General features: G+C 40.3%; 1 protein-coding gene across 4 annotated transcripts in view; it reads left to right on the forward strand.

The window, feature by feature from the left end:
* Nucleotides 1-25752, forward strand: part of Cntn1 (contactin 1) — a 305783-nt gene that overhangs the window by 157686 nt on the left and 122345 nt on the right. For all 4 annotated transcript variants that reach the window (XM_052748699.1, XM_052748698.1, XM_052748696.1 and 1 more), the window contains 5 exons: nucleotides 6508-6639; nucleotides 8935-8967; nucleotides 17619-17751; nucleotides 21021-21193; nucleotides 23426-23521. In XM_052748699.1, coding sequence (XP_052604659.1) covers nucleotides 6579-6639; nucleotides 8935-8967; nucleotides 17619-17751; nucleotides 21021-21193; nucleotides 23426-23521 — 496 coding nt within the window. In that variant the 5' untranslated portion in view covers nucleotides 6508-6578. The remainder of the gene's footprint in view (nucleotides 1-6507; nucleotides 6640-8934; nucleotides 8968-17618; nucleotides 17752-21020; nucleotides 21194-23425; nucleotides 23522-25752) is intronic.

Consider the following 25752-nt stretch of genomic DNA (forward strand, 5'->3'; position numbering starts at 1 on the left):
AGACTCTCTCACGTTTGCTTGTTACATGTGCCTCTTACATGAAGCTCTTAGTCAGGATTACTCCTCATTTTCACTGTCATTGGTGTCTTTGATATGATGCCAAAGTGCCCACCTTGCTCCCAGGCTACACTTATGTGTCCTAGTCCTTTTCTGTTGCCACTGTTTTTGTGATCCTGGCATTCAAGAATTCAGAAGTCTGGAGCTTAAACCTGGCCTCCAAAACAAAGGGCTACAGCTTTAAACTTGTCAAAGGAATGAAGGAAAGACAAAGAACTTTGCCCAACCCAAAATAGATGGGGATTTTCCCCCTCTTTTTTAAATGTTGGGATCTTTGAGATCCCTATTTTTCTCCACCCAAACTTGAGTAAAAAATTGTCTCCATCCTAGAATCTGGAGGCAAGCTAGGGCCCAAGTGCCTGTCTCTCAGTTAAATTTATGTATATTCTAGTCTTTGTTTTGTAGCTTTTCGTAAACTGTATGATGGCCACCGTCTCTTCTTTGGCCAAACCATAAATAAATCAATTTTCTTGTACCTGTTTCCATTTCCTAATTTCTTTGAGCAAACTAAGGTGGCAGAGTTTTTTGCCCTGGTGTTCCTGAGCACATCTAGAGGCTAGGAAGATCTGAAGCAGTGACTGGTGCAGGGACTGGCATCAGGCTTCATGTGGTAGTGTGAGAAGCCATGGTGCCCTGAAGGCCAGGGAATTCTTGAAGGTAGCCAGCACAGTGCAGCCTCTGGGAAAGGAAGCAAACCCTGGTTCCTGCTTCTTGTTAGTCTGCTTCCTTCAGTTACTGGGTAGAAATGAGGCTGCCTCTGTAACTGGCAATCTGTGTCAGAGAAGATGGCTTCCTTCTTCTGCTGCTTCATTTTTCCAGCACTGTGATGCCCATGGAGGCTGTGGAGCCCACTCTGATGTATCCTGTGGTGTGTCCCCTAGAGATAAATACTTGGAGCAGTTTCCTTACTCAAGAGGGAGATTAGCTTCACTGTGCTGCTGAAGGATGTGATCAGGGAGTCACAAATGACAGGACTACGGGAAACACAATAGAGTAAATCACTAATAAGAGCAAATGTATGGACAAGATGTCAAGGATGCTTTTACACCCAGCCAGCAAGATCCCATTTAATGGGATAAATTACATGCTGCCTAGCTGATGATTAACTGATACTGAAGTGGCAGCATTTTAAAGTGAAGAAAGAAAGGCATGGCATACCACAGAGAGGCATGAACAATGACGAAACTTTGATCTGATGAGTGCTAATGTTCAAACTCAGAGACAGACTTCAAGCAACTTCATTTCTAAAATCTTTGAACATGGGTAAAACATTGAGACTCTTCGAGAGTACGTTTCCAGGCCATGGTAATACTTAAAAAAATCCCAAAGCTTCAAGAAGAGACATTTCTTCTTGTTTACTGTTATGATCCCATCGTTATTTAAGAAAATTAAAATTAAAATTTCGTTCTGTGAAGTGCTTAGAATGTAGGTATAGACTCCGTCCTTCATTCATATAAAATGAGACTAGAGCAATGAAAAGTGCATGAATGACATGTTTGCTGTCCAGATGGTCCTACTGTTAGCAGAATCTTGTCTAGACTCCCCTTGGCAGCCTGACCCTTCTGATCCCTGTCATAAGAATTCAGCTGGAACACATCACATTTATTGTAGATGATAGGGAAGAAAGGAAGTGGTTAACCAAGATATTAGGGCTTTCTCGAGGGTAAGAGTGGACCATAACCAAAAGAACAATGTGATGTGAATCTTCATTTTAGGAAGACTTTATATACTTTCTAAAGTGTGCAGAATGGACAGCTTTGCTTGGGGAGGGGAATGTTTTTTCCTATCCAAGTGTTTGGCGCACCTGTGTGCTTATATAAGCATTCTGACATGAATAGAGGTATTTCAGTGATACATGGGTGCTCCTCCTTTCAGTCATTAGACTCTTGAGGCAATAGACCCTCAGTTATTACAACTTCCCCCAGGACACTAAAGCTGGGAGAGGAAAATGGCTGAGGTCACCTTATAAAAGACACTGGAATTGAGGCAATTATAGGTCAACACTGAGCTCGACTACACTGATGAGGACCGCTTAGTTATGTTTAACTCGTATCCTCTAGTTTAACTTAAAACTCATATAACAACAACAGGGGGTGGGTTGGCGGCAGGGTTGGGGGGATGGGTTCACTAGGTGTCCTCGTTCCCCTTCCCAGTGTGGCCGTATTGAATGAACCTCCCTTCCACCATTTCACTGTTACTTGTCTCTCTAGTTGGCCTGTTGAGTATGGCTGCTCAAGCATAGCTTGCTCAGTTTGTCAGAATCCGTTCTGACAATCTGGTGCAGGTCGACCCTTATAGAAGGAGGCCGTGCCTTGCCCTTTCTCAGAACGTTTCTTCCTATACAGGTTATCATGTAAGGTTTCAGACTCCTTGAACCCAATTCCTATAGCTATCCACTAGAGTCCTAATGACGTGGATTCCTCCAGAGTGGCTAGGCTTTTCTCTGCTCTTTTTGAACTTGAACTTGGGAAACTAGGGTATCAGGTGTCTAGCAGGCCACAAACCCACCCCAAACCACTCCCTGAGAGCCAATGGCTTTCAAGTTCATTGTCTCCCAGCAAGAAAACACATAAGGAGTAAGAGCAGAGCTAACAGATTGGTTAAGGAAGAACAAGAAAGAACTCCTGAAGGGTGTGTATGTGTCCCAAAGAGGAATACTACTTCACTTCCTACTTTAGTGCCTTTTATGAGACTTACAGGAGGATCTGAATGGATACTGAGTGAATTTTTAATTGAGATTGGTCATTCTGTGAGCATCCTCCACCCCCACCCTCAGCCCTCAACAAAGTGACCATACACCACTTGTTGCATCAGAGGAGTGATCACATGTCATGTTCATCTTCATCCACTCGCTTGTTTTGTAGGCTCATAATTGAGTCCCTTTCTACATGTCTAACTCACTCTTTGCTGCAGACCTTGTTCTTACATGCTGTAGGAACGAGCTCCTTTCTCACTTCCAGACAGTTCAGAACATGACACCCCCACCCAGGGCCAGAGATTTGACTTAGGTCCCACTCCTCTGACCAGTAATTAGAGTCCTGCAGTTCCAGGCCTTGCCTTACAGTTCACCATCTGCTGATTATGATGAAGGACTCTAATCCTGTTTTCTAATCCTGCTACTGTCTAACTGGACACCTAGCACTAGTAGAATAAAAATTGTGACGCATCACGTAATTTCAGAGTAAGTATTTCACAGCAACACTCTCACACAGCACTTAGAGTAGTTCCTGATTCCATATTTAACATTTGAAGAAATTGGGGGCCAGAGGTGTTGCATAAGTATCCCAATGTTGCAAGCTGCCCAGTAGTTGGGGGTAAAAAAGAGGTAAGATCTGGTCTCTCTTCCCTATTAGACTACATCTTCCTATGTCGTCCTAGTACTTTGATCTCTGAGAAGGGAGTGCAAAGTAACATTCTAGACCCAGAAATTAATTTTCAGGAGGTTTTTTTTAACTTTCTGGAACACTTGCTCTGTGTGGGCGCAGCTAATTCTGTATTTGCCCCACTTTTCCAGACTACCTGTAGAGTTGATGGGTAAGTGTGAGACTCCTTCCTTTCACAAGCGGTCCAAAGGAAAGACCTCAAGGATGAGTTCATAGCAGGCTCTCTGCCTTCTTGCCCTCTGTTTGCCAACTTATTCTCTTCGATAAGCTCTGCTGCTTTTTCGCTCAAGACTAAACTATAGCAACTTCCCTTGCCCTCAACTCTGAATAATTGTGAACCCTATTGCCCTTCTCACATTTTTACACTGTATATAAAATTCCTTAGAGCTGTGATAAAATTCAATGCTTACTGTTGCTATTGAATTTCACGTGGTATGGTTTGCTTTGCACATATTTTATTTATTCATTTTTTTATTAAGAAATTTTTTTCATTCATTTTGCACACCAATCAAAGATCTCCCTCTTCCCTCCTCCTGCCCCCCCAGCCTCCCCCTCTCACCCCACCCCTCAATCCCTCCCCCACAAGAAGGCAAGGCCTTCCATGGGGAGGCACATCCTGTAGAGGCAAGTCCAAACCCTTCCTCCTGCTTCACGGCCTTAGGAGGTGTCCCATCATAGGTAGTGGGCTCCAAAAAGCCCTCTCATGCACCAGGGATGGGTTCTGATTCTATTTGAGAATGATTATCTCATAGAAACAAAAATCTTGACACAGTTACCTGTTTGTATTTTTTCTACCTTTCTCTTCACCAAAGAACTTATCCCTAAATGTTATACAAAGCCCTATGGGAGGGTTTGAAACCAAAACTCTCATTTTGTTATATTTCCAAGCTTAGATTGATTCAACCAGTCAATATCAGTGTTTTCCATTTATATCTATTGTTATCATGCATCATTTAAACAAAACAAATCTGATCATTTTTTTCTTCAGGACATTTGACTGATCCCTTTCCTCTTGAAAAAATTAGTTTTCATTCTTCTTATTTTTCATATATTGAAGTAAAAATAATTTATTATAGTAGTATTTTTCTTGCCAATCTTGCTTAATGAAAAAAACTATTAAATAAATAAAATATTCTAGATTTAATACAGATCTTCTAGGCATATATTTCTTGCCTTCCCAGGAATCTATGATAAATTAAGTTTTATACCTGAAAATTAGCTGTTCATTTTCTCCCAATGATATTCTAAATATTACATAATCCTGTATTTCTTTTACATATGTCTTGGCAACAACTGGGAGGAATTCCACTATCACATCATTGTGGACATAAAGCCAGTGATCTCAAATTCCGGTGCCTTGAAAGACATACTACTTTCCTTTCTCTTGCTCTAACAAATAGAGAACAGCCAAGCTTTCAGAGAAGTCGGGAAGTGTCAAGCTCAGCATTGGGGCCCATGGCCTATTGCATGGCAAGAGGCTTCACTATGAGAGAAAAAGAGGGGTTAGGCTTGCTGAGGGAACTCACAAAAATGGTTTAACAGAGTCTGCTAGCAACTGCACAAAGGAAGGGACCTTGGAAGTCTAATACATACCTCATCAGAGCCATTCCTCCTGTTTTTTTTTCTGTCTTCTTTTTCCTTCCCATTTTTTTTTTAATCAACTCTCCATGTCCATCATATGGCTTGTCACCATCTGACTTTAGGCTGCTCTTCCTTAGGTTGTAAAACAGGGTTTTCTCCTTACTGAAGGCAGACTTTACACTTGTCTGAATAAAGGAAGTGACTGTTGTCTCCTTCAAAGTGACATTATCAGCCATTAACCAAGACACTTGTCAGGAGCTTACTGACCATTCACAAGGCTATTGGTGTCAGAAGATATTAACTTGCCGTCTTGGGATTCATATGTCTCAAAGGGAGTCTCCAACATAGGAGGCATCTATTGCTATGTGAGAAGAATCTTACATGCCATGAATCAGGATAATGCCATATGTCACAAAGTAGCTGAGAGAAATATGTGTGTCTCAAATGAGAAGCACTTGGTGGTGTTGACTTCAGATGGCCCCTTGTCTTCTTTCCTGTCTACCATCCTGTATCACTATTTATAAATCTTTGAAAACACATTCTCTTAAGTTGAAATTCCTATTCACTAGGTATCTCTGTCACACTCTATGATATGTTGTTTTTCCAAGAGTTCCATAGAATGATTGACTTATAGTTAGCAGATCTTACATCTTGGGCTACAGTATCTCCCCCTTCATGTTTCACTTACTTTGCCATAGTGCTGTGCTTATAGTACTTTCAATAATGATAACCTTTTTTTCTCTCAAGTTGAATATCACACAAACTTCAATCCAACACATTACACTGACTCATGTTCCTGTCTGTTTGCCACTGACCAGAGAGTCTCTTAAGAGCAGTCACTTCTACCTTGCTTTTGATTTTTCATATCTGTTGCTTATTTAGAGACAATGAAACATTAGTTATGTGCCCCCACACTACCACCAGGCTATTCTAAAGCACCTGGTGAAATCTAGTGGTGTAACTACATGGTCATTAGTTTTTGAAAACTTACCAAAGCAAGATATTTTAACTAGATAATTTTGTAGCTCTCACAAAGGTTATCTTTCTTATGTGGCCTCGGGCCTCACAATAAGATTAATTAATCTTCCTGTCTGTGCTTCAACTAAATTTAACCCATTAAAATGATCTGTATTAAAATGTTGACGATACAACTGTTTCAGTAGATGATTAGTGTATTTTGTGTTGAAAAAGGAAAGAAATCATCAGATTGCCCAGTTCTGATCAGCATGAGTATTCTGGGAAGGAAGGGACTTTGAGGGTCCTCTCATTACAAATGTATTAAAATCAGAGTAATGAAAAAATGGAGTCAATAACATCACTGTCCCCAAATGTTGTACATTTTTCCTTCCCTCCAGTCCTCTCCCTCTTCCATTCCTCCCGATTCTCCCCCCTTTCTCCTTCTGTCGCCCATTTTTCTCACCTCCTTTTCTTTTCCTACCTTTCTTTCTTGGCTTCTAACTTATTTTCTTGTCTTTTCTCAATGCAGGTGTTTCATAGTGCTCACCTGGCTTAAAGCTTTCCTTATTTTTGAAAGCTGAACCATCTACTCAACCGAAGATGAAAATGCCATTGCTGGCCAGCCATCTCCTGCTAATCTCTATTACGTCCTGTCTAGGAGGTAAAGAAAAGCCTTCGTGTACTCTCCAGAAATTATGTGAATATAATCAATATGTGTTTTGTTTCCATGAAATCTTCCATGTGATAGTAGAACTAATACCTTCTTTTGACATCTGGGTTGAGTCATATTATTAAATAAATTTTACAAGCTAAGATTGACCTTAATTTTATTTTTATTTTCAATGAAGATTTTGTAAGCTTTAGCCTCCTTTCTGTAGTAAAATGCTCAAAAACCTGTAAACTGTATCTCTGGAAAAGGAAACACTTGGCATGTCAATTTTAACTTTACACAATCTCTGTAGAGTTGGAAGAGATGTGTGCCATTTCTACCACCCCTGCCTGCAATTGAATGAACTTCAGTACCTTGAATAATAGTAAAATATAGTGAGAAAAATTTCAAAGTAACATTTTAAATGACTTCCTTTTGCGTTTAATAAAACTTACTCACTTGTCAATTAGCATTAAGCTTATATAGCTGTGTTTAATAATTGATTTACAAGATTTGTAAAAAAAAATAAACATGTAGCTATTATGAGTATCCAGCACAACACTGAATCTGATAAATTTTTCATTTGTTTACTTAATTTTAGGAAAATAGCGTCCAAATATTCTATGACATCTGTATGCATATAAAGAACAACATTGCCACTTTGAGCTCTCAGCACAAAGATCATGTTTCTCTCTTTCAAAGGAAATATCAAAATTCAGAAATATTTCCCACAAGTGTAGACACCTAGTTTTACTGGCAGTAATGTGTTTCCTAAAATATTGATGTTTTTATCTCAATGACTTTCGCTCAGTGAGTACTTGTTGAGTTGTTATTCATCTGAAAACGTACCTGTATGTAGACATTTCATACATGAATCTCTGCCAGTCTCTTTTATGACATTTTTAGACATACTGTTCTATTGCATTTACGATTTACTCGGTTCACTTATTTGTTGGATACAGGGTCTCTTATAGTCCAGGCTGCCCTGAACTTACTGGGCATATAAGGATGACCTTGAACTACTTGATCCTCCTGTATTATTTTTCTAAGTTCAGGGATCACAGTATGGTCAGCTAGTCTTTATTGTGTTTTTTGAGGAGATGGTGATTTTTATTATGCTAATTCCATAATTTGGTGAAAATAATTTCATTAGTGTCAACAATTGGAGAGATGAAGCCACAGCTTCATGTTTTGCCTCCAGCAGCCTGGGTCTTTCCTTCCATCTTTCAGGAACCTGAACTCAAGTAAAAACAGATCTTTGGTTTTGAAGGCAAAAAATAATTTCAAGACAAGCCCTTATAAAGCAGAGCCAGAGTGTATTAGAAATACAGGGAAAGGAACTTGAGGACCATTAAATCACAACTTTGAGTGTCAATGTAGGGTTCTCACAGAACAGTCATAATTATCTTAGTGGCAAACATATACACCATGTTGGCGGTTCTTGAGTTACATCCCTAGGGTGTCTAAGAAAACAAAATTTTCCCTTTCTCTTTTTGTTAAGTAGGAATAAAAGATGAATCCAAATATGTCTTGGATAAGAATGTAGTTTGATAAGAGCAATCCAGGCACTACTATCTTGCACAAAGAGGGGTCCTGGTGATACCCTAGAAAGCTGGTCTTACAGCTGGAAGGAGGCAAAGGCCTTGAACAAATGCCAGTTGTGTTAGAATTCTTGAGTCTTGATGGGCGATGGTGGCGCATGCCTTTAATCCCAGCACACGGGAGGCAGAGCCAGGTGGATCTCTGTGAGTTCGAGGCCAGCCTGGTCTACAGAGTGAGATCCAGGACAGGTACCAAAGCTGTACAGAAAAACCTTGTTTCAAAAAACCAAAAAAAAAAAAAAAAAAAAGAGACTTTCAGAGATGGAGGTAGGGGATTTTCCCCTTCCTTTGTCCTCATGCTGTTCCTCCTTTTTCTAACCTACTTCAGTTCAGTTAATACTTAAAAATTTAATATCAATGGTAAATATACATAGACACAAGAATGATATGCATGCAATATGTGGATATATAATTGCATGCATGATGTGTACATAATGCATAAAAAGAAATTGTATATAGTTATTGACATCTTACTATAAATGAAATAAAAAGTGTTTAATCTCCCAAATTCATACTAATGCCATTGATTGCAAACATTAGTGCTACCACTATATAATGTAAAAATAAGAGAACAATATTTGCACAGATGTAAAGCTGCATCAATCTTCAGTGTGAAGAGCATTTTCTACCAAATCATTGACTCTTTGACCATGTTTGAAAACACACCTCAAAAAAATAACTTGACATATTTTTTTTCTTTTTTTAGAGTTCACATGGCACAGAAGATATGGTCATGGAGGTAAGAATTAAATGGCTTTTTTTGTAAGATGATAATTAAATTCTGCTTGAAGCTATGATAACTCTAAACTTTAAGGCAATGATTACTGTTGGGTCACTTAGAAATCATTTTTTCTGAAATCATTAAACAAGTTGTTTGATTATTGAAAGACATAATACACCTAGACACAGACACACACACACACACAAACACACACACACACACACACACACACACACACACACACACACATGCACACACACACACTCTCAGGGGTTTGGGCAGATGAAAACTATTCAGTGGGGTCTTCATTTTGTCTTACATGCTTTGTAACAATGCCATGCTGTGAAATTTGAATTGGTGTTTAAGGATTGCTTAACTTTTTTGCAAGCCTTGTGTTTGCTTCAAGAGAAAGAACTAAAGTTAGTGCATTCGGAACCTTAAGATTTGGCGCAATTAGGAGCTGACAGATGTTAGACAATTTCCTGCTTGAGATGTACTGAATGTAACAACCAATCCTGCTGGTATAGTGTCTCCTGTGATTACTGGTTCCGCTGAAGTAGAGGCAGTCAAAAGAAGACCAAGTTGGCTCTGCCTCTCCAGCTGGAAACTCACTGGCTAAGCTGGTGTTTTTACATAAATTAGTCAACTCCTATGAGCTTCTGGTTTTAATATGTAAAAACCACAGGGTTCCTTACTGCAAGAACCCCACAAAGAACACAGCAAATGCAGCTGAGGTAGTGATTGATGGACTCTATGCTCAGTGGCTGGTAACTGCTAACTCACTAAAGCCACTGCAGAATGACAGAATGAAAGGTCAGGACGAACTGCTGAGCATCTAGTGTGACAACTTCCATGCGAAATAAAAGGATGCCATTCACACTGAGAAGGATTTCCACTTGGAGGCTAAAAAGAACAGAAGGGCAAGAAATTATTAGCTCAAATACCATCAAAGCCATTTCTCCTCCCACCTTGTGAGCTGGGAGTCCTACATGTAGATATTATCAAGTGATATAGCTTGCCAGACTTCACGAACTTTATCATAAGTAGGAAACATGACAAGGTAATAATTCTTTAAGAAAACAATTGAAGTATTCTTCATTTGATGATTCAAGGTATGCTTAATAATGAAAGTTGTAGATAAGGAAGCCTGAAGTTTTTTAACATTTAGAAGTGGCACAGATTCTAAATAATGATGGTAACTGATAAAAGTCTTTTTTAAAAAACAAAAACCAAAGAACACTTGTAATTTCTGTAGAATATTAACCGGAATTTCATTAGAAAGAACTTTATTGTCAAATAAGCTATTGGAAACCCTGCTGCATAGTAAAGGATAATTGTTTGTAATTAATTGTGGTTAGGATTTATAGTACTATAAAAATAAGTGCAGGCATTTCATTGCACTGACATAATAAAACACTTGGCACTCAGTGACTAAGAGCATAAACTTATTTTTAACATCTCTAGAAAATAGAACCCAAGCTCAAGGTGTTAGTGGGGCTGTGGTCCCTTGGAATATGCAGAATCCTTGCCACTTGCAGCTGCCAGTAGCCCCACATGCTCCTTTGGTTGTGAGGGCATAATTACAGTGTCTGCCTCCAGCTGCTTGCAACTTCTCCCTATGGTTCTTCACACAACCTTCCCTCTGAGCATGCAAAAGACACCCCTCCCCACTCCATTAAGATGAATCTGTGAGGAAAGACATAATATATAGGTATGTTCCCAAGCTCAGTTAGCATCCAGCTGGTAATCACTAAGGACCCCCTTATCTATGTTAAATTTGTGACTCTTCACTTTGGGTAATGTAAGACAAATTGCTAAATAGTCTTATTCATAAAAAACCCGGATCTAGATATTGGGGTGAAAAACCGAGAGATCAGAGGAATAGGACAAGCCACAGCCAACCTCACCTCACCAGCTCCTCAGCCTCCAAAGAGACCTACTTCCTGTATACTCACGACTATATGCCTTTCTGTCCCTGCCCTCTTACTTCCTCTCTCTACCTAGCTACATCACTTCCTCTTTCTGCCCAGCTCTATCACTTCCTGCCTGTCTGTACAGACCTCCATGGTTAGTGCTGGGATTAAAGGCATGTGCCACCGTGCCTGGCTCTGTTCGCAGTGTGGCCTTGAAACTCACAGAAATCCGGATGGATCTCTGCCTCCCAAATGCTAGGATTAAAGGCGTGTGCTGCCATTGCCTGACCTCTATGTTTAATATAATGGCTGACTTTCCCCCTCTGATCCTCAGATAAGCTTTATTGGGGTACACAGATAAAATATCACCACAGGGTGGAGTACTGAGACTGCCCAGCAAACACTACATTTCCCCGAACACCCATTTCCCGTCTCCTTAGTCATGTCTCAGGGCACCGCACTCCTCATGCCTCTAAAATCCCTGAACAGTCTGACTTTCAGATGTCAGATTTTATTCCTATTGCATGGACAGGTTAGAAATGATGAGAAAACAGTTCCACAGGCTCCTCCTCCATCCTCTACTCTCCGCTCACAACTGCATTGCTGTGTCCTGCTGCCGTTTGTAGGGCTTACCGTACCCGCCCTTCTCTTGTGCAGTAGGCCTGTTTCATCTAGTCCATTTAACACAGAAAATGCCCCTTCTTTCCCCGTTGCCAATGTCTCCTCCTTCATGGCTATCACTATCAATACACATACATTCCATGGGGTGGGAGGGGTGCGGTTGGTAATGACAACCTTTTTCCCGGCACTTGAGAGGCAGAGGTAAGTGAATCTCTGAGTTCAAACCCAGCCTGGTCTACATAGAAAGTTCCAAGATACCCAGGGCTACATAGAGACACACTGTCTGAATAAGTCATTAATAATAATAATAATAATAATAATAATAATAATGTCATTTTCAAACTCTGTACTTAATATCCCATGTATTCCATCTACTTGACAGCAATATAACAACAAAAATACTTTTGCCTGTGATTGCTCTTTTCAATTCCCTAATCTATCTTCTCCTTTGAATATTGCAAGTTTTAACACCAGTAATCAACAGTTGCCTCTTTACCACCCATGATGTAGAAGTGGTTAATGCAGTGAGCCACTCTCCAGCTTCCCCTGTAGTGCACAGCTGGGCTGTCACTTCTAGACAGAACAGTATTCTAAATGAAGAGGAGCATTTCTCTTTTCTTTTATTTATCTCTTTTTAAAACCAGAGAATCTTTCCCAGACCCCTCTGAGAGAAACGTCATGGCCTGAGGTAATCTGAGTCCTCTTCAGCTACGGCAGACCATACCTTTGGGGTACATCAGACATGAAATAGCCTGAGAGTACTCCAAGCCATTTTTAGAAGTTTATGAAATAGCTTGATGTCCCAAGGAAGCTATAAAGACATGATGGATTCTCCCTGTGACATAAAGCCAAGCAAAGAATTTAATCTCTATAACCTGATCTGCTAATCCAATCCCTGTCATCCTTTTAAATATTGGACTTATGCACACCTGTTGACAGGAATTCCCAGTGTTGCATTGTTACAGATGTCAAATTAGTGTAATGTTACTTCTTATCCATTGCCATAAGTGATAGTGGTGCTAGAGTATTCAAAACCAAATCCTAAACATCCTGATTATCTCAGTGAAGAAAGGACCGATAGTATAGAGAAGTTTGTGCTCAACAATGGGCTGAATAACATTTGCCTCATGTAGATGGTTCATTGTACTTCAAGAGAGCTTGAATCACTCTTGGCTCCATGATGAGAGATATTGTAAATATTATAAGAATTCTAATAATAGACTTTTCAAATTTTGATGCCATTGCTTTATTTCCTAATAGATTTTTTTCTTAGACTCATCTGACAACATACTTATGCAAAATTCTGTCTAACAACAGATTGAGATGACATACTTCAGAATGAAAAAAATGGGATTTCTCTCAAGAGAGATAAAAATGTGACTAAAAATAACTCTCAAACACAAACTGCAATCTTACTTTCGATTTTCTAGAAATCAAACAGGATAGCAAGATCACAGAGGACTAGCTCCACTGGGAAAAGGGCAAGGATATGCTTTGGCCACTGACTGATTGTGCTATCTATGAACATGAAAAGCCCGCTGAGGGAGCAGCAGGAGCGTTTGGTTCCCTGGCATCTGCAGATATTCCTTCAAATATGCACGCGTGATCTTTTTCTTTCTTATCAGTAGTTTCAACCAAATCTGATAAAGTAATCACTTCTAAGGTAGAGTTATGAGAGCTACATTAGATAAAGGAAAGTGAAAGGTTTTTTTTTTTTTTTGTTAAAATGGGTTTTTATTAAGAGAAAAACAGGTCAAAAGAAAATGTGTTAATTAAATCTTCAGGTAACCTGAGATGTTCCCTCCAACTTTCTCTCTCTCTCTCTCTCTCTCTCTCTCTCTCTCTCTCTCTCTCCCCCTCCCTCCCTCCCTCCCTCCCTCCCTCCCTCCCTCTCTCTCTCTCTCTCTCTCTCTCTCTCTGTTTCCCTCCCTCCCTCCCTCCCTCCCTCCCTCCCTCCCTCCCTCCCTCTCTCCCTCCCTCCCTCCCTTCTGCCCCCACCATAGATGGAAATTTCTCTGGTCCTGCCTTGCCCAGCAGTCTAGATGAATCTCTCCCACCCTTAGTCCCGCAGCTACTTATAAAATAATTACACAGAGGATTATATAATATGGCCTATGGCTTCAGCTTCTTGCTACCTAGCTCTTTCATCTTAAATTAACCCATTCCTGTTAATCTATATGTTGCCCCGTGGCCATGGCATTACCAGTAGGCTGGCACCGTGTTGCTCCTTGGGTGGCAGCTGGCGTCTCCCCCAACTCCACTCTTCTCTCTGTATCTCTTGTTTGGATTTCCTGCCTGGTTGTAAGCTTTCTTGCCATAGGCCAAAACAGCTTTATTTATTATCCAATGGGAGCCACACATATTTACAGCATACAGAAAGACATCCCCCAGCTCTCTCTCTGTCTGTGTCTGTGTCTGTGTATCTGTGTCTGTCTGTCTGTCTGTCTCTCTCTTTCTCTCTCTAACTCCATAAAACTTCCAACACATCAAAAACTGTCACCTGGATCTTCTCACTCCTAGAGCAGCAAGAGACAGAGGCACACATTTCTGCAGGCTGAGTATAGAGCTGCCTCAATGGGTCCTGCACTGAGTCTCATGCTGTGTTATCCAAAAACTATCTTCTTTCTCTTGGTCTGAGCACTACTCTTGAGTGAGGGGACCATGGAGTCACCATAGTGGGTGATGGGGTTAGATTCCTGCTGAGCATGACAATGACTTGACTTGACTTGACAAAGACTTGAAGTCCTAACTGCTGCTCTCAAGGGCCTGTTTCAGTTCCCAGCTAACATGGGCAGAATCATCCATAAGCCTCACAGGAGATCCAGTGTCCTATCTACAAAATTCTAGAAATGTAAGCAACATATGTTCCTTAAACAGTGTAACCCTATCCTGGAAACAAGAAAACTGAAATATATTAAATGTGATTTTTTTTCCATATGAAAATTAACTTAGCTTCATTATTTTATCTCACTAAGGTTTCATATCTGTCCCTATAGAAATTAGAAATTAATGGAGGATTGGAAAATATACACACATCATTTGTACAACATATTGCCATTAAGAAGAAAACAAATGCAACAATATTTTTGTTTGACCTATAAAACTTTAACTACAGATTTTTAAATATTTACATAAGCTCTTTACAGAATTGCCTTCCTATTATATATACAAAATTGGTAATACATCTCAAAATGTTAAGGCCTCACTACTGTTAGTAGGTGATATTTCTTTCAGATAGTATCTCAAAGGTCAATGTTAGAGAAGATAAAAACCACTGTGCTGGTTAAGTTAGACCATCTATTTAAAAAGGAAGCTGAGAGCCCCAAATGAGCATCTTTCATCAACAAATGAAGCTTTTAGTACTGAGAATAGGTTACATCCAATCAAGTTGTTCGCCAAAGGGGCAACATGGGACCCCCCCACACACACCAAACAACCCAGGCTGTTGCCAAGGCTGTTGATTGTTCTTCACAAACTGAGTGAAAACAGAACATGCACAAGTCATTGAACATGGAGAAGTCGAGCTGGTGCCTATCTAGAGCCATTGTCCCAAAAGACTACTTATTCATGGTACTGGAAGGCACTCTGTGTGCTACCAAAGGAGAAATGTCAACACAAATCCAGATACAAATCCTTAAATTTACAGCAATGACCTGCCTGCAAGATATATTGGTGCAATAATGGCACAAAGCTTATGGTAGTAACTAATCTGATTGGATTTAAGGTCCACTCTATGAAATGGAACCCATACCAACACTGCTTGGATGGCCAAGAGAGAACCTGAGATTAGATCAGCCAGGGACCTAAGAGAAAACCAAATATTACTGTTCCACTAAAGGAACATGGCAACAAAATGGCTAGCAACATTCTGCTATACTCATAGATAAGTGTCTTGTTCTGCCATCATCCGAGAAGTTTGCTCCAGCAGCAGACAGATAGGAACACATACAGAGACCCACATCCAAATACTATGTAGAGAGTGAGACCTTGGGACACACAGTCCTAATTGGGATGTTTCAATCACAACCCTTTCCTCGGGGCTCAGGGAGCTCTACAGCAAAGGAGGCAGAAAGAGTGAGAAAGCGCCAGGGGGGATTGTAGACACCGAGTAAACAAGGCTTTCTAAACATAGCAGGTCAAAAAGCATAAAATCAGAGACTGTGGCAGCCTGCATATGGCCGGCACAAGTCTACCAGAGAGAGTCCTAGAACTGAAAGAAATGGACACATGTCACCATCCCTAACCCAGAAGCTGCCCCCAGTTGATAACTACTTGCAAATGAAAGATTAATTTTCTCCAAGGGAGTCTCACTGGGGAAACAAATCACCCTTAAAGGCAGACCCCATGCCCACCAGTAGATGGCCAATACAAAATAAACTCAATGGCATCTTTGGAAGTCCTTTGACTTACAATGTTGAATCAGAGCATTCTCTTTTTTTCTTTTTTATCTATTATCATTATTATTAATTATTATTTTTTTATCTTATATGTCCTTTGTGTATATAATATAGCTTCTGGGTTTGTGTGTTTGGGATTCTTGTATGAAGGAATGTGTGTGTCTTTGAGGCTCCATGTATTTCTTGTGCTTTTTCTGTTTTTGTTTTTGTTTTTTCGAGACAGGGTTTCTCTGTGTAGCTTTGCACCTCTCCTGGAACTCACTTGGTAGCCCAGGCTGGCCTCGAACTCACAGAGATCCGCCTGGCTCTACCTCCCAAGTGCTGGGATTAAAGGCGTGCGCCACCACCGCCCGGCTTTCTTGTGCTTTTTCTTTGGTTCATTTCCTTCTCTTTGTTTTCCTTTGTTCCGTGCTGATTTGTTTTGTTTTATTTTATTATGTTCTATTTTATTTTATTATTATTTCTTAGAATCTTGTTTGTTTTCTAAGGAGAGATGGAAAGGTGTGGATCTGGACGGGCGGGAACTGGGAGGAGGCGGGGACTGTTGTAATCAGAATATATTGTAGGACAAAATGTATTTTAAATAAAAGAAGAAAAAGAGTAATAAGCTGGGGTAGTCTGACATGTTGGCACATGCCTGCAATCCCAGTACCTGGGAGGTAGAGATAGGAACGTCTGGAGTTGTGATGTTAGCCTGGGCTACAGGAGGCTGCCTTAAATAAACCAAACCCAGAAACAAAGGCAAAACAGTAACAGGACACAAGCTGGGGGAGTCCACCACGGCTTGCTTCTATTGGAGCCACCGCAGGGACCTCAGGGAAGAGCTTTCTTCCTTTCGAGGCACATGGCTCACTGCTAACTCCTTCAGAGAGCATGGCTCGTAGCTGTTGTTCGTAGATGCTGCTACAGTAGTGACCTGGGAGTGACTCCTGCCTCTTCAACCTTTCTCGCTGCTTCATTACTTCTTCCTTCCAGAGAGCATACACTCCTAAGACAACTGCTTCCCAAGCAGGGTACTTGTGATGGATTTCAAACCTGTTCATCATCTCCCATACTCGCGATTTGTATATATGTTGTCACAGATAATGGCAAAGTATGAATCCTGGTCACATGTTCAGGGATAAGAAAATTCAAAGGAGAATAATCTCCCCCAGAGCATTCAGGAATTCACTTATTGCTTTACTCTCATCTTCTGAAATCTTTAAGCACCTTTGCATTCTAGACTGCTAGGCAGCCTGGTAGCAGGATGCAGTGACTAAAGAAGCCACCTATCTCCTCCCAACACTGCCAGCGTGGTGACAGAGCAGGCTGCCTCCAAAGTCAAAGCAGGCATGTCAAGTCCCACAGCCTGAGCGAGCGGGGAGGGGGGGCCGGACTATAGGGGCACAAAAGGGGATCATTTAGAGCAGGAAGGATGGGAGGCAGCCTTCTGAAGGAATTAACACCATGGCTGGGTCACAAATGTACAAACTTTGGTAGGAAAATTAGGATGATGAGTTTAGAAAGTAGAAAAGCTCAAAGCTCATGCAAAGACCTGGAGGCATGAATGTTTGTGTGTGCGCGCGTGCGTGCGTGCGTGCGTGTATGCGTGCGTGTAGAGGGAGCTATACAGAGATAACTGGCAAACAGTACATTTAGGGAAACAATAAGAAACAGGCAGAAAAGAAGTGCTTTTGGTGCAACATTTCCTTTGACTTACAAAGTGATACACTATAAAATCATCTTGTTTTTGTTTCAGTTTCTGAGGAGGACAAAGGATTTGGACCCATTTTTGAAGAGCAACCAATCAATACCATTTACCCGGAGGAGTCGCTGGAAGGAAAAGTTTCACTCAACTGCCGGGCACGAGCCAGCCCTTTTCCAGTTTACAAGTAATGCACCCCACTGCTCTTTTCAGAATGGAGGGCGAGGGCTGCAGAGCGCAGGTGCCATCTGTAACCTCATATCTGTAGAGTAATCTCTAAGACTGGTCTGTAGAGTCCATCGACATCAACTCAAATATTGACAGACTCACTATTGAAAACACTATATGATATTTATGTACATAGGAGTTTTCTTAAATATATGTAAGAATTTATTTATACATAGATTATATAGGTAGATTTGCTATTGTCTAATGAGCTGATGCTTTCAAACAAACAAAATGTTTTACACATACACACACACACACATATATATATATATATATATATATATATGTATATATATATCTCAAAAGTTTGAGTAGGCAATTCCAGAAGGTTTTACCCTTTTCAAGTGATCTCAAATCTCTACCCCTGACAACACAGTTCCCTATAGTGCCAGTATTCACCCCTAACACTCATGTGTGTGAGGCAAGCCTTCTGCCACTGAGCTGCATTCCCAGCACAAACATAGGTCTTACATATATCTCTGTCTTCTGAACAATGCATGAGTCACTCTGTCTGTGTTCCTGGGTCACTTCTCTATGCTATCATCAAAACTTAGTAAGAAGTGAAAAATCGGTTTCTCTGCTGCAGAGAGTTCATAAAGTTATACCAGCACTCTAATCTGTATTGAAGACTAAGAGTTAACTAGATGCCGATGAATTTGAATGTCTTTTGTGAAGTGTTTCCGTGATAGAAAAAGAAGAGTTGGGAAAATGGAACTTTAGTGGACAATTGTCACCCAACTTGATTGAAATTTATCAATTAATAATTAAGTGTTTGATAGTAGGCTTTCTTCCTACTGTAAAACAGCTTTCTATTGTTATACAAAGTTATTACCAGGGAAAATATCACCTTCCCACCACTTAATTATAATTGTGTTCCTTTTCTCTTGCCTCTGGCTATAATTACAAGATTGCTAATAAAGTGAAATATGAATTTAGATATAAAATCACCATCCTTTTGAAACTATTTTTATTGCTTCAATTTCATGCATGGGAGCACAATATAAATTATAAATAACACATTTGTTCTAAAAATTATTTGGTTGGTAGACTTACTGCAATGGTCTCTGCACATAGTCATGGGCCGGCATCAGTGACAGGTTGTGGAGGAGATTTATCCACAGACATATTTACAGGAAAAGATGCTTAATACTAAGTTAGATGTGTTGACTTGACTGTGTAGGTTAAGCACAGATGCTGGACCAAAGCACCAGTGTGATGGTTTCTAAAAAAGCCTCCAGATAGTGTGAAAATCTCAAGCCTATTTCAGTGATACAGATCCAGTGACACTGTCCTCACCAGCAGCCGCCAGACTGGCTTGGAGGCAACCAATCAGCAGGTGCTGTGCTCAGTGTTTCGAGGAACACAGCATGGGCAGGGCTATTGTCCTTCCCCACCCAGAGGCAGTATGAATGAAATGTATTCTGGCAAATATGTCACTGATTCCACCCCACAGGTTTTAGCCAAACAAAACCCCCAGCTTGACCTGGCTTGACTGTCCATATATTAATATAGAGAGTGGACAGAGCCAAGTAGATATTCAACCCTGATAGGGAGGTGGCTGCCGCTGACAACAAAATAAAGCTTGAAGGGGAAAAGGAGAGGAGAGGAAGATTTGTTTGGTGGTAAAAAGGAATGCCTGAAGTTTCTCAAATGCACTGAATTATGGACAAACCACACTGCCTTAGGTAATCATGCAATTTGTCCTTCACAAAGTAGTTTTGTATTTGTGGCATGCTCTGTGGTGATGGATTATGCATGGTGGCATCCTGAGAGGTAAGAGGCACAACAGGAATTTCACTTGCCACTCACTAGCCTCGGTAACCTTTCCCCATCTCCAGCCCCCAAGCAGCAAGCACTAAAATAAAAATACACATTTAAAGGCATGCACAGGGGGTTCAATACCCATTTCTGAAAATAGACAATGAGCTTACCCAAACACAGTGAGACATAAAATTTTATGATATCCCACACAATCACAGCCAGAGGCAGTCAAGGCAGTAAACACAACTCGGAGCCAATAAACTAGGGGAAAAGGCCAACAATTGAAGTTGCCTGACTAGGAAACCTGTGTCATGGTCACTCCACACCACTTGCTTTGATTCCAGCAGGGCCATTCACACATAGTGCTCTGTGTGTGGTATTGAAATTAGCTCTGATGACAGAAAGATGAGAACTGGGAAATGTCCCAGTGACCCAAATTATAAAGACATTCTGACACCATGCATTTTCACCACTATCCCTACCGGCATCAGAAATGTATTTGGCATCCAAAAAGTAGCCACAGATGCCCCCTGAACTTCATGATGGGGACTCTTGTGTGATGGTTTTCCTGGGACGTTGCTTTAAGAGATGGACCCTGGTACAGGGTAAAATGATTTGTTACTGTTATCTTGTAAAATGATTTGTTACTATCATCTTAAATGAAAACTCTTTTCTCTATGTATTCTTCTCAGAAACTCATGCAAAAACAAAACAAAAAATACCGACAACAACAACAAAAAACAACAGACTTCTATGTATAACATTATCTTCAGTGGGTGGTATTGTTAGCCACAATATTTCCCATTGATGCCATGATACATAGGCTTATATGGTGGAGGAAAATGCCTTCCACAAATGTTGCCCCCCAAAAAGTGTGAAAAGGCACCAATGAATGCTAAATCTAGGCTGAAGAAAATCTGATTTCACTAGTTTAGTTGTAGCTACGAGTTAAGACCCAGTGGAGTAATTTAAACTATGTGATCGCCCCCTGGTGGTCAACCTGTGTCAGTTGCTGCTTCCTTTAGTTTTATTGGAAAATGGCTGTGCTATTTAGCCAGATAAACTGTGCTATTAGCCAGTTTATGTTTTAATTCTTCTACAGATACGTTTTAATAATTTATGTAATGTATCTAGATGTGTATGAAACTGCATAGCGATGTATGGCTATCGAATGTGCTCCTGTCTCAACAATGAAAAATCAATCTCTGGAATGAAACTCAGTAACACATTTTTTTTTTCTTACAGGAAACCTCATTTAAGATGAGGGAATGTGTCAGGGGTTCACACTTACATTTCTGTGCCTTAGTTAAGTTGTTATGCTTGTTTCCAAATACTCAGAATTGCAGGTCATTAAGAAATACCACTCCACATTGAGCTAACCTTCAATCACTTCAGAGTGATGTTAGCCTGACAGAGTTTCCAGGCTTTGGTGACCTTCAGAGTGACCTTAATGTCTTTTTCCTCGAGATGGAGAATGAATAATGGGGATGTTGACCTGACAAATGATCGGTACAGTATGGTAGGAGGAAACCTTGTCATCAACAACCCTGACAAGCAGAAAGACGCTGGGGTATACTACTGCTTGGCATCAAATAACTATGGGATGGTCAGAAGCACAGAGGCGACCCTGAGCTTTGGATGTAAGTAATCATAACTTTTTGAAGGTGGGTTTATTCATGAGAAATTACAAGGGCTTTCATTATTGATAGAGGTCTATATGAATTGGGGGTTTAATCCTGTGATGGTTAACTATCTCAGCTTTTCTCTTCCATTAAAATTACTTCTCCTGGAGAGATGTTTCAGAGGTTGAGTATAATAACTACTCTTCCAGAAGCACCAAGTTCAGTTCCCAACCCCCATGTTGAGTGGCTCACAACCACTCATAACTCCAGCTCCATGGAACCCAGTGCCCTCCTTTGGCTTCTGTGGGTAAAAGCAAAGACACACACACACACACACACACACACACACACACCACAATACTGCACACACACACATATATTACACACATGTATACAAATGTATAGATGCACATACACACACACAATGCACACGTCTAAGTAAAATTAAAAAATCTTATTCCTACAAATATGGACGCACCTACTTTTACCATTCCAACCACAGCAGTAACACTGTGTGGTTTATTAAAGAAGTCACATCCCCTAATCATGTATAGGTGGCAGGTGGTTGTTGGTGAGACAAGTAGCACAATGTGAAAATTTCAATTAAAATACAGTAATTTCTGAGTGACTGTCGACATATCAGTAAATAAAACTCTAAGAGTTCAGCAAAGAGAAAAAACCAGAAAAGAGGCTCCTGGCAAGAATGTGCTGTAGAAGAAATGCATTGTACAGGGTAGTGGGATTTGCGTGGTTAGTTCTGCATAGGCCAAGTGCTGTGAGTGCTGTAAAGATAATGTAAATGGAACTGGGACCACATTCTGAAGAATCTTGCATGGTTCTCTGCCATCTAGCATCAGTGAAGTGGTGCCAGCATTGTCCGTGAAGGCCGCCAGGGGGTGAGAATTAGCTATTAGGAAAGAAACTATCTGAGAGATGCAGAATGCCCTGAGCCCCTCCTAAGAACCCCCATCCCTGAAAATATCTGACTCTTCAGTGTTTAACTTCTGTGGACTGTAATTAATTAAATTGTATTTTAGTTAGTTGATTGTCTGAAATTTGAATTAAGGCCTTTTTTTAAATGTGGGCCAATAATGGAAAGCATTGTTAAAAAATACTTGCTAAAATAAAAGTTAGAATTTGTTCTAAAGGACAGAGTTACATTGAAGGGGAGCTTATTATGGTAATAAATCTCCAGTTTATGATTTTATGTCATGTTTTTATGCCATGTTTCAAGAAAGCAGATCAATCACCAGGAAGGGTGAGATAGGTCAAGAAACAATAATATTAAAGCAAAGAGAGTTGTAGATAAAACACATCAAACTTAAAAGAAGAACAAGACCTGCACTGCACTGAAGTTTTTTGTTATTTTTTTTTTAAAAAAAAAAGGCAAGTTAAATGACAGTAACATTCCTCTGTCGCTGCAATGGCGTGGGAGCTAGGAAAATGACTTCAAGATGGGACTCAGCATGTGAGTTTTTATTCCACATCCAGAGATTAACAGAACTTCACCAAGTTTAGTTAAACATCGAATGAGCAGATGAGGCTAGAAAAGGCATCCAGGTGCCATGAGCACTTTGTATCCAGAGATGTGGCTTTGGGTCTTCCTCTGAAAAAATATAATGCTTTCCAGAGGCAGACGTGTGTGAAGGGGAGTAAAAAATAGTTATTACAGTTTGGGTATGGATCACAGATGAAGAGAAAGAGAGGCAGAAATTAAACAGGACCAATATAAGTTAGAAAATAAAGAAGAGCCAAAGTACTTCAGGATCACGAAATCAAACAAAATGTGAGTTTTAAACACACAGATAAAAAGAGAGGTGTGTGTGTTTGGTGGGGGGGGGGGGGGGAACGGATCACTTTCTCCTTATCCAGCTGGGATCCAGTCCTGGGCTGTTTTCCCTGAGTCTCCAAGCACTCGCTGGACTGGATGTGCACCCGTCTTTGCCTCTAGTTTTTGAGGCTTTCTGGCTTTGACTGACCTCACTGTATTTCCCCTCTGAGACTCTCCCGAACCCGAAAGGAACATTTTTAGGTTAGCTGGAACCTTAGTGGTTATCGGAATTGTGCAGGCTGCTGTGAGTAAGTCCATGAAGGAACTGGATGGCGTGCGCGAATCCCAGCTTTGCACGGGTGTCCAGAGCCAGCCGAGCTCTGCCGCATCACACACACAAGTTACTGAAAGATCACACTTAACAAATATCTCTTTCTCTTGAGCAGAGTGAACATTTCCCTTTTCCCTTTTGAAATCAGATCTCGACCCCTTTCCTCCTGAGGAGCGTCCAGAGGTCAAAGTGAAGGAGGGGAAAGGCATGGTGCTTCTCTGCAATCCTCCCTACCACTTTCCAGGTAAAAGGAGTGTCTTGGACTTTGGACCCCTAGGGAATTAAATGAGGACCTCTGAGTGTTCTAAGTATGCTAGTATGATAGATATGCTAATAATGATAGTATGCTAATAATTACTTAATTTTTCTAACAATCATGTCCCATCTTTAATTTAATGAGGTGTATTCTTTGCATTTGTTGTGTGAACTTTTCCTGCACACCCCGAAGAAAGAATTCCACCCAAGACTAGCTTGGTGAACCAATGAATTTAACTAGTGTCCCTTACAGGAATATGGGAGAGGTGTTATTTACATCAGCATGGGCAACTTCAGAACAGCTCCACCACTGGAGAAAATGTCTTTCCTCCAGCAGTCACTCACTTCCTATGAGATGTTAGGAAGGGGTGGAACCGGGTGACCTCTTCCTCTAGAACGTTAAGTGTACCAGTCTCAAGCAGGTATCATGCAGGTAAACATGGCTACTGAGGATTCCTTAGAATAACGGCTGTGCCATGCCCCTAGGACAGCGTTCCACAACAGATCACTTTGTGGTCATCACATCTACAGGCGGTTATAGATACTTTTCTGTCTGGGCTCCTTAGTCACTTGGCCTAATCCTAAGGTTTTCTAGTCATTTTAGTTTATAAATAATAAGTATATTGGATTGTGCCCTAGTTAAATTTCCTATTATATAGGAGAAATTATGAAAGGTTTTCCAGAAATTATGTTAAATATTCAGAAATAGAACAGCACTAAGGAATGATGTATGGTCAATCAGTTTTTCAATTTAGTATCTGCAATATACTGTGAATTATAACTAAGCACTAGAAAGGGATAAAGACATGATAAATTATTTATGTCCTTAGAGTCACTGATCTATGGGAATAATTGTGCACTTCAGAAAGGGAACAAATTAAAAATCATATGTTAAAAATTCAACTTTGAATACGTATTTCTTTCATTTATATGGTTAAAATAAAGACTACTCTAGTATATATTCATAGTCTTGTTTTCATTTGTTTTATTTATGCCCCTGACAATGAAATAAATGTTTTATGCTTTTATATATTAAATGTGACTTAAAACATACCCATAGGAAATGAAACACAGAACACTGTGCTATAAGTAATTTTGTGTGGAATGCACTGACTCTATATGTATTCATAGACACATACACATATGTATTTCACCCAAAATTATACACATTCATTACATGTTAATTTTCATGTATATGAAATTTCATATGCATATATATATATATATATATTTCTAGTTGCTTATAAAATACTGGTAATTTTCTCTGTACTGCAAGAAAAGCAATTAATTAGCTCACATAGGAGGGGCGTGTTTACAGTGTTATAACAGGCTTCCAGCAGAGAGTAGGTTTTTGCTAGAGGAATTGCCAAAACTGTGAGTAAATCCCTCTCCTCTTCACAGTATTTCCCACAAACAAGGCAATGGCTGCCTGGTGACTCCCTTTGCCTACTCAACAATGGACTAGCTCCAATGACTAAGAGAAACCCTTATGAGTGCTTTCTCTCAACTAGAGGCTGCTTGTTTCACAGGACACACCAGCAGAACAGAACAGTAAAAGCTGCCAGCCCTCAGAGACCCTCTGTGGTGACAGGAACACTTAAAAGATATAGGATAAAAGAGAGGGGAAGAAGAGGAAAGAGTGGGGTTTAAGTTAGATTTTAGAAAGGGCCTTGTTAGGAAGGGACTGTTGACGAAAACCATAAGGAAGTGAAGGAGCTAATAGTATAAACGTCTTAGAGGACATTCCAGGCAGGTGAGGCTAAAAGATCAAGGGCTGAGGCAGGACCATTGGTGAAATGCCAGTCAGAGTACCCGCAGTAGTGGGAATGACCTAGAAGGCAGTAAGAAATGTAATGGGAGTTCCAGGAGCTGTGCTGTGGAGGATGTCATCATGTGTGTACAGCAACCATGTGCATATACTTTCAGTGAGATTTGCACTCAGAGTGTTGAGCAGAGGAGCCACATGACATGCATGGTAACTGTTTTAAGAAGGGTTGGAGCAGTGGTTCTCACACTGGGTTGCACCTTCACATGGGTTGCATATCAGATATTTACAATACAATTCATAACAGTAGCAAAATTAGGGAATTCTTTTTTTCCTTTGCCTAATATTTTGATTGTTTTTGTTTTGTTTTCTAAGTTTATTACATACAATATTGTGGTAGTTGGAATGTAATTGGCCCTATAAGCTCATAGGGAGTGGCACTATTGGGAAGTGTG

This window comes from Peromyscus californicus, unplaced genomic scaffold (assembly GCF_007827085.1).
Source record: "Peromyscus californicus insignis strain IS unplaced genomic scaffold, ASM782708v3 Scaffold_20__1_contigs__length_68692818, whole genome shotgun sequence".
Taxonomy (NCBI): domain Eukaryota; kingdom Metazoa; phylum Chordata; class Mammalia; order Rodentia; family Cricetidae; genus Peromyscus; species Peromyscus californicus.